Source organism: Anas platyrhynchos, chromosome 1, assembly GCF_047663525.1.
Source record: "Anas platyrhynchos isolate ZD024472 breed Pekin duck chromosome 1, IASCAAS_PekinDuck_T2T, whole genome shotgun sequence".
Classification (NCBI taxonomy): domain Eukaryota; kingdom Metazoa; phylum Chordata; class Aves; order Anseriformes; family Anatidae; genus Anas; species Anas platyrhynchos.
In genome coordinates this window covers 82699742-82709301 of record NC_092587.1, presented here as the reverse complement: position 1 = coordinate 82709301, position 9560 = coordinate 82699742, and the positions used below count along the sequence as shown (strand labels likewise).

Genomic DNA, 9560 nt, shown 5'->3' with positions numbered 1-9560 from the left:
AAACGCTGCAAAGGTGTTAGGTAACAACGAGAGGCCTCAGTTTCCCACACACAGCTCAGTGAAACACGTTGCCAGCAGTGGCTGGGCCAGCTCGATCTGGATGCGGGAGATTTCTTCAGTCAATGAACCGGCAAAGGCGATGCTACCTCGAGCGTATCGCCTAGCCCCCGCGATCCTTCTCCGCCCCAGCCCTCGAGCAAAACTCACCCCAAACTCTCTATCCACCTTTGCTTTGCGAAATCCGGCGCTTAGAGCCTCGCACGAGCCCCGGGGCGCTGATGCGACGGAGGAGCCCGGCGGTGCGGCGGGGCCCCCCTCGAGGACCACCGCGGAGCCCCGACGGGCCGGGCCCTCGCTCCTCGCTCCCCTCTCCCCAGACACGGTCCTGCCGCCCCCCCCTCTGCACGGGGGCCCTGCCTCCTGCCTCCTGCCGTCCCCACGCCCTCGGGACGAGCGCTGCCAGCTCGCTTTCTGCATCACCTCCCCTCGCCGGGACGCCGTGTCCCCGACGGCGGCGGGAGGGGGGAGCTGGGAGGGGGGGGACACGCCGTTCCCTGCGCCCTACCTGGCCGGGGCAAGGCTGCTGGCTCCGAAATGGGGGCGCCGGGGGGGTCCTGCGGGCACAGCGGGGTCCCGGCGACATCGCCTCGCCCCCCGACGGCGCCGCCAAGGTGACCCCCTCGGGCCGGCCGCGGACACTTGAGAGTTTAAAGAGGCTTTTCTTCCCCGGGAGCGGCGCAGGGGGGGGAAGGGGAAGGAAGGGTGGGCGGGGAGAGGCTGGCAGGGCAGGAGCCGGGCGGGGTGCCGGCTCCAACTGGAAAGGAACCAGTCCCAGCCCAGCCGGGGAGGCTGCGGGCGAGCCGGCAGCGCCGGGCGGCAGCGCTGGGGGAGAGAGACCCGGCCCCGGCCCCGGTCCCGGTCCCAAACCCGGCCCCGGCCCCGGTCCCAGCCCCCGCCGTCGGTGCGGGACGGCCCCGCCATGGGCACGGCGCCGCAGGTGCCGGGGGGCTGCGGGCGGGGACGGGGGGACCGTCTGCGGGGTGCGGGGCTGGGGACCCGCAGCCCTGGTGGGGTCGGGGAGGAGGGGGGGAAAGCAGCGAGGGTTGGGGCAGGTGGGGATGCGGAGCTGGGTTTGGCACAGAGCGTGGCTTCCCGGCGTTGTCTTGCAGGGGTACCACCAGCTCGGGCTTCCTTTGTGCTGCAGGGTGGGTCTGTGAAGACGGGGAAGATGCCAGAAGGGGAGAAGACGAGGCAGTGCAAGCAGGAAGCGGAGCAGCAGCACAAAGAAGATGAGCGGGAGGGTCTCATCGAGTTCTACGGCTCCTACCAGGAGCTCTTCCAGTTCTTCTGCAGCAACACGACCATCCACGGCGCTATCCGCCTGGTGTGCTCCAAAAAGAATAAGATGAAGACAGCCTTCTGGTCCGTTCTCTTCTTTCTCACCTTCGGCTTGCTGTACTGGCAGTTTGGGATCCTCTACAGGGAGTACTTCAGCTACCCTGTCAACCTCAACCTCAACCTTAACTCCGACAGGCTGACTTTCCCTGCTGTGACGCTTTGCACCCTCAATCCATACAGGTAGGAAATAGTCCACCAGGGCTGTCAACTGCCTCTACTTTTGTGGGTGTGGGATAAAAGCATGTACTCTTATTCTCCTCCTGGTCCTTGAGTGTCCCCTTCAGTAGGAGTGCAGGTGGAAGGGACACTTCTCTAGGTCTCTGCTGCTGCAGGGCATTCACGGTAAATTGTGTTAGTTTAAGGTGCTCGACTTAGTGCTGTGTGTTAGTGGCTGCACTGTAAACTGCCACAGGGCAGAAGCAGATGCATTTCCTTATCTCCTAGAAGGAATGGTGGCCTCCAGCAAAGGTGATGGATTTTCAGCTGTCAGCAGGAGTGACCCGAATCACCACAGCAAACTTTTGCTTGCCACACGTCATACTCAGAGCTGTTTGTGTGTGTCCAGCCCTAAACCTGCAGGCTCCTCTCTCCCCCTTGTATAGATACAGTGCCATCCGGAAGAAGCTGGATGAGCTGGACCAAATCACCCACCAAACGCTGCTGGACCTTTATGACTACAACATGTCTCTGGCACGGAGTGACTGGTCAACGGCATCCACACGGAAGCGCACCTCAAGGAGCCTGCTCCATCACGTCCAGCGCCACCCGCTGAGAAGGCAGAAGCGTGATAACTTGATCAGCTTCCCAGAGAACAGCCCCTCCGTGGACAAGAATGACTGGAAAATTGGCTTTATTCTGGTGAGATCCCAAGATACCTTCTGTCCTGCCCACGCCAGTCTCTGTCTAGGCACTTCTGTCTTGTTAGACGCTTGGTCGTGCCCTTCCCCATACAGACGGGCTTTTGTTACCAGCTTTTGTTAATGACAAATAAAGGTAGAGCTGAAACCTTTGCTAAACATATTGCTGCTCCCTGAGTCCTGTCCCTGGTCATGTGGGTCACAGGAGACTTGCCCATCTTTTCCTAGGTAAGGCAGGGAAACTTTGTCCTTCCTGAAGGCTACATCCGTCTTTTAGAGCCATTTATTAGCATCAACCACAGTGTTGCTCAATAGTAGTCAAGGGGACAGTATTGTATGGCTGTGGGCCATGCGAAATGTGGTCAGGTTGTATTTGCTCCTGGGCAGCATCTCCTTCACCCTAGGGTATCTGTGTTTGCATTTTAAAAGGCACTGAAGGACTGAAGCTAATTGCTTGCCAGTTGTCTGGAGCTCTCAGGGGATCACCTGTTTCTCTGGACACACCCTGAAGGAAGGACTCCCCATGCTAGAATTTAAAGCTTCTGGTTTTATAACACATAGGTTTTAAGTGCAGTAGATTCATAACTCACTACAACTTGCTGTCTCTCACTCAGCCGTGCCCATTGACCTGGTGTTTAAATTCCACCGAGGAGCTGCCCTGGGATTGCTTTTCCCCATGCTATCGGTTGCCTTTTTATTGAGCACAGCAGCCCTACAGAGCTCTTCTGCTCCATTTCCCAGCTGTGCTGAGGGAGCACAGCTGCTTTCTCATGGACAAGACTTCCCTGACACAGCTGTTTGTGTTTTGTTTTGTGTTTTTTTTCCTTCTCTTTTTACAGTGTAGTGAAAACAACAAGGACTGTTTCCATCAGGTGTACTCCTCAGGGGTGGATGCAGTGCGGGAATGGTACAGCTTTCACTACATCAACATCCTGGCGCAGGTGCCTGATGCGAAAGCCCTGGATGAGTCTGACTTCGAGAATTTCATTTATGCCTGCCGCTTCAATGAAGCAACCTGTGACAAGGCGTAAGTGGTGGAAACATCCCACTGTGTATTCCTAAGGACACCTGGATTTTGTGCCTGGGTCCAAGGAATGCAAGAAACCCAGATAGAGAACTTCTTTCCCACGGTGGGATTGTCTTTGTTCAGGTCCCGTTGCCTCAAGTGCTAAGACTCTTGAGTCTTTCTTGTGGGTTGTGCTCACCAGAGTCACAGTCACTGTTACCTGAAGCTATGGACTTCAGAGGATGGTTTCTCTTCTTTTTCTCCTGGATTTCACACAAACTATACTGGCACAAACCCCAGATGTACAATCTAGGAGTCTGGTATCCGTGCTGAGGGTGATGTGCAGTGGTGGAGTGGTTTGTTTCAGACCACATGCAGGAGGAGGAGAAGAGAAAATTTTTACTCAAAGACGGTAAAAACAATATCACACTTTTCTCCTGATGCCATTATGGTTCAGAAGCCCCAAAGAGGCAGTGAAATGAAACCCATCAGCAAGGGAAGAAAAGGAGTACAGACAGATAAGAGCTTTGTCAGTATTAATACAGTAATTGCTAGTACTGCTAAAATCCATCTGGGCTAATGAGTGCTCATGATATAAAAAACCCATTGTAAAAGCCTGTCCAGCTCAAGGACATTTTCTACAACATATTTTGATTGTTTTTTCCTGTTCAGGTTAGTTTACATAACAAACACTGCTCGTCTGCTCTAAGCCCCTCTTTGTGCAGGTAGAAAAGAGAATTGTTCCTTTCAGGTCTCGCAGCCCTTCTCAACCCGTGAGTATTTCTGTTCCCATCACAGGAATTATACCCACTTCCACCATCCCTTGTATGGGAACTGCTACACCTTCAACGACAACAGCAGCAGCCTGTGGACGTCCTCTCTGCCTGGGATCAATAACGGTGAGAGGCACTTTTTGGTGGCACAATTTGGCTGTTTTCCCCATGGCAGGTTGCCTGGCAGGCTGGAGGGGTTATGAACAACCAGCTTTGCTTACCTTGGTGGTGGCATGTCTGGGACACGGCTGCCCTTCACTGCTGCCCCACTGGAGTCTCTTTCCCCCTTTAGTGCTTGATCCTTACATTCATTGCTTTCTCTGGACTTGCGCTGGCCCATACTGAAGTTCTTTATTGAGATCTAAGAACTTAGCCTTGATCTCCTCCTTCCCCATTTACCAGTTCCAGCAGCTGACCTGTATGTGTTCCTAGCCTCCATTAAGCCACTCTAGGGCCAATCCTCAATCTTTTTCCTTTGTCTAACTCTAAATCTCTCTCTGCCTTCCCAGGTTTGCTTTTTCTAAGCCATAATTAAGAAATCCAGTTTCCTCTGGCCTCTCCTGGATCCTCCAGCCCTGTCTCTGGCCTCTCTCCAGCCACCCTCCCATTTCTGCCCAGCTTAGGTTCAGTCCAGGGTGATGTTTCTCTTCCTTTACCTCTTACTGACACAGATTTAATATTTCTGCTCTCTCCTTTCCCACATGATGACCTCCCATGTTCTTTGACATGTCCTCAGGTCTCTCTCTGGTGGTGCGCACAGAGCAGAACGATTTCATCCCTCTGCTGTCCACGGTGACAGGAGCCAGGGTCATGGTCCACGATCAGAATGAGCCAGCCTTCATGGATGATGGGGGCTTCAACGTGCGTCCGGGCATTGAGACCTCCATCAGCATGAGAAAGGTGAGGAGGCAGCAGCAGGGATGAGAGCTGTGGATGTGAGGGTACGGGCTTTGGTGTGGGAGGTTTAACTTGGATAGATGGAGATGGGTTGTCAGGGACTCTGTGTGTTTAAGGGAGGGGATTAATCACCTGGGGTGAAGGGAGGGGAAGAACAGCAGTTTACTGGACTAGATGAGAGCATTTGGTTGCATTTTATGGGAGGACAATGAAATGGAGGAAAGCAGGAGGTGTCGGCATCCACAACTAGGCATAAGGAGGCGGGTTCTGATGAACAAGCATGAAAGTGTAGAAGGAGGACAGCAAAGCAGTTTTGTGAAATGACTATTTGATGTTCTAGGAGATGACTGTGCGTCTGGGGGGCAGTTACAGCGATTGCACAGAGGATGGCAGTGATGTGCCAGTGCAAAACCTGTACTCATCCCGCTACACTGAGCAGGTAATGCTTGATCACTGCTTCCACGCCATCTCATTTCCCCATATTCCTGGGATGCTTCAGTCCTGTAACAGGCACACTTGTCCATGGGCACTGTTAATAGGATGATGTGATCCAGGCTACAGCGGCTTTGGTTTCCTTGTTCAACTTTTTCCACATCACCTGCCTTCCAGGTCTGCATTCGTTCCTGCTTTCAGCTCAACATGGTAAACCGCTGTAGCTGTGCGTATTATTTCTACCCCTTACCCGCTGGAGCAGAATACTGTGACTACACTAAGCACGTAGCCTGGGGTAAGTACTCAAGGGACAGGAGGAATTATATAGTAAACCTCACACACACACCTGAACCTGTTTGCTTCACCTCATGTCCCGGTAACTCTCTTCATTGTATGCAATGAGCTTCCCGACTTTCTGGTGTGGGACATCCAAAAGACACTCTTCTCTTGGATGGTTAGTCCCTCTGAGGCTGTGGAGCGAAGCTTTCTTTGGATTCCCCTTGCTGTTGCACAATACTTTTTCTTTTTCTTTTTTTTTTTAATATATGTATTGTGAACTTACCTGGATTTACTTTCTCTGCTGCTCAGGCTACTGCTATTACAAACTCCTGGCTGAATTCAAAGCAGATGTGCTGGGCTGCTTCCACAAGTGTCGGAAGCCTTGCAAGTAAGTTCTTCAGTTAGACTGGCAACTCTGTACTCCCAGGGGTGTGTGTTGGAAAGCATTCACTGATGAGGGCAAAAGATTGAGTCAATAGCTGAAGTGCAAACCTAAATGATATTTCTCCCATCAGGAAGCCGAAATGGCTGAGGAGCATCAGTGTCAGCTCTGGGGTGAGCTCCTGAGGACTGTGCAGAAGCTCTGTGGGAAGTGGGCAGAATTTCAATATGGGAGGGAGCTTCCAGGTGTGAATAGGCATTGAGAGACCTTGCCTTGTGGCTCTCACAGCTTCAACAGCTAACAGAGTGTCTTGTTTTACAGAATGACAGAATACCAGCTCTCAGCTGGATACTCTCGCTGGCCTTCTGCTGTCTCAGAGGTAAGGAGATGGTTTCCTGGCTCTGCAGCACTGCTCTGAACTCCAGTTTAGTCCTTCCTCAACTGGTTCTAAACCTACAAGAGGTGACTGGGGTCGTATAACACAATTTATTGCACTTTCATTTCAGGATTGGGTTTTTTACATGCTTTCACAACAGAACAAATACAATATCACATCCAAGAGGTGAGAGACCCTTAACCTTAACGGAGGTTTTATCAAAAGCAGAAGTAGCCCTAGTAGACGGGGGGTGGGTAGGGAGGTCATAGTTTAAATTTAATGGCTGATAGGAAGAGATATTGCATGGACCTGTGGACAAGGCCAGTGGATTTAAAACAGTGGAGATAAACTGAGAATTTGCCAAAGACTGGGAATCCAAGTGAAGAGTCTGAACATGATCTAGTATGAAAATAGTAAGCCTCAGGCTGCTGCCATGTGGCTTACACATGTCACAATAAGGGCTAGTGGAAGACCGGGAAGGACTTAGGACAACACAAATGCTAGTTTGCAGTGCAGTTTCAGAAGTGCAGTATAAGTATCAAAGATTGTTTTTCATGCACAAGGAGAGCAGAGATGGAGAAAAGCTTCTGGGTGGTACATGCATGAGGACAGGGGCTGGACGGGGACAGAGAAAATAAGCTTAAAGAAGAAATGTAAGGACTGCAGATTTAGGGTTGTTCACCCCCATCTTCCCTTAACAGGAATGGAGTTGCCAAAGTGAATATATTTTTTGAGGAATGGAACTACAAGACCAACGGGGAGTCACCGGCCTACACGGTACATATTTTATTTACTATCAAATCCACCCACTGCACCACGATGTCCCTCTGTAGGGGCAGGCGTTCATTCCAGCAGCATTGCTGGCTCAAAAATCTCCTCTTGTGGCAAGATGGGAAGAACCCCAACAAGTTGCATCAGGATACTACCAGTGGGAGCAAGCAGGGATGCAAAAAGCTCCAACAAGCAATCTCCTCACTGCCCATTCTGTCTCTTGCAGGTAGTAACTCTGTTGTCCCAGCTGGGGAATCAGTGGAGTCTGTGGTTTGGATCCTCTGTCCTGTCCGTGATGGAGCTTGCCGAGCTAATTCTGGATTTCATTGCCATCACCTTTATCCTGTCCTTCCGCTGGTTCCGCTCCCGGCAGCGGCACTCGCCCCCAGCACCCCCTCCAAACAGCCACGACAATGCTGCCTTCCAAGACGAGGCATCAGGACTCAGTGCTCCGCATCGCTTCACCGTCGAGGCTGTAGTGACCATGCTGCCTTCTTACAACAGCCTGGAACCACACGGTCCCAGCAGGGATGGCGAGGTGGGACATGAATAAGGTAGTGGTAATGTAGTGGTTTATTCCACAGTTCAGATAGGTGGCAATCAGACTAGAGGCTGCAGTCTCTCTGTGGGACCTTTCTCTTTGGGATGCCCTGCCTGGATCAGAGCAGAGGACTGCACTGTGGTTGGCCTATGTTAATTGCTTTCACTATTGTACGATAATTCTTCAGTCACATAAATTACTATTGCTCTGGGGATCACCAGGGATGACAGTCAATCCAGTGTTTGTATGGGCGAGATGTTAATTTGGTTTACTTACGGTCCTTCCATGTGCACACCTACACGTACATGCATGCTTTCTTTTCCCTGCAACAAGGATGCTGCCATATCTCTCATCTGCTGTTCATTAAAAGAGGTTTAGCACATGTGACTGGCCTTCTCTGGAGTATGGCAAGGGACAGAAATGGAGTCTCAGCACAGGTATAACACTTTCAACAGGCTGAGCCTCCTTAAGCTTTCCCTAAGGTTGAAAACTGGTTGCAGTTTCCTGATTTTTAATGGCCAGTTCTGATCCCAAGACCATGCTGCCCATCCTCTCTTCTCCCAGAGGAGGAGCTGCTTGTACAGCCCTGAGAGAGCTGACAGCCACAATCTCAATCCATATGATCAACACCCAAGAGAGGTGGTTGATGGTTTTAGCTGCTCCCAGGTCAGGACAAAAAGGGAGAGCAGAATAAGCTCTCCCTTTTTAAACAGCCCAAATAGCACTGTTAGATCTCAGCTGTATAGTAGTCTCCCTCCTTGTGATATACCATATACACGTACATCCAGCCATTTGATCATATGCCAGAGGGTTCAGATTGAATTGATCTTTATATTTGCTTGGCCCAGAGGAGGCCCTCATCCTCTGCTGAGGATTATGAATCACAGGAGAAGTGCTGCAGGCTTTAATCTAAGATGCTTATAGGGACCAAATAGATAATCAAGGCCAGGGCAAAGGTTACCTCTAAACAGGAGACAGTCCTCTTCTAAAGAACTATTTGGGCATCTTAGGATAACAGCATACATCTTATTTCTTGCAGTAAGTTTATCTTTTCTTCTTTTCTTTTTTTTTTTTAAGAAAAAACTTCTGCTGCAATGATGTTTACACAGCACTTTATGTGGTGTCAAGAGAGCAAGGGTAATGTCCTTAAACAGGATTATCCACTCAACTGGACACAAACACAGCTAGCAGAATTAAAGCAGATAGTTTAGACAAAGACTCATGTGCTCAATCATACTGCAAACACACTCTTGAATTTAGACACTAGTTCATTGTAACAAAAGAAAAACTTCAGGTATTTTAAAAGTTAAGGTAGATGCACCACCCTTGGGAACCTAGAGAGTTTTACTATGGTATGTAAACTGTTGCCTAACTTTCCCTTTTGATAATGTTAAAAATGTTTTAAATGCCTGTTATACTGCTGTTGCCTTGATTACCTAAACGAACTTCCCACATCCCAGCAGTGATTTTCTTCCTCACAGACATGAATGCTATACTCTGTTCAACAAATAATTTAAAAAATCATTTCTTCAAATGTAAAAAAAAATCCACTCCATGCTCACAGAAGGATGTAAACAAAATAAAAGAGTAATGAAAGAATGAAATTCCAAAGTTGCTTTAATGAAGGGAGTCATGTTCTGTAAAAGCTCACTCACTGCCTAAGAGGCAAAGTTAAAAACTAGATCTAGTGACAAAAACAGCATTTTGGTGACAAGTAAAACAATCTAAACCTAGAAAAAGGTAACAAGGATTTAGAATATTGCATGTGCAGCCCGGTTCTTGGTTGTGAATTCAGCATTACAGACTGATGCCTTAGCAAGTCACTAGCATATGGATGAGCAAAAATGT

The 9560-nt window shown here is 50.0% G+C and overlaps 1 protein-coding gene across 3 annotated transcripts; it reads left to right on the top strand.

The window, feature by feature from the left end:
- Nucleotides 1–514: 514 nt before the first annotated feature.
- SCNN1A (sodium channel epithelial 1 subunit alpha) lies at nt 515–9127 on the top strand. Of its 3 annotated transcripts, none has more exons than XM_027449730.3 (13): nt 515–671; nt 1205–1578; nt 2001–2256; nt 3095–3282; nt 4060–4160; nt 4771–4934; nt 5272–5370; nt 5541–5658; nt 5952–6030; nt 6346–6403; nt 6531–6586; nt 7102–7177; nt 7398–9127. In XM_027449730.3, exons 2-13 carry the CDS (start codon nt 1229–1231, stop codon nt 7722–7724), a joined length of 1872 nt encoding a protein of 623 aa, XP_027305531.2. In that variant the 5' UTR covers nt 515–671; nt 1205–1228; the 3' UTR covers nt 7725–9127. The 3 variants fall into 3 exon arrangements, with proteins under 3 accessions (XP_027305531.2, XP_071899546.1, XP_027305532.1); XM_072043445.1 differs by lacking the exon at nt 515–671 and adding an exon at nt 817–997 and having other exon boundaries at nt 1170–1578; XM_027449731.3 differs by lacking the exon at nt 515–671 and adding an exon at nt 835–997.
- Nucleotides 9128–9560: the final 433 nt, after the last annotated feature.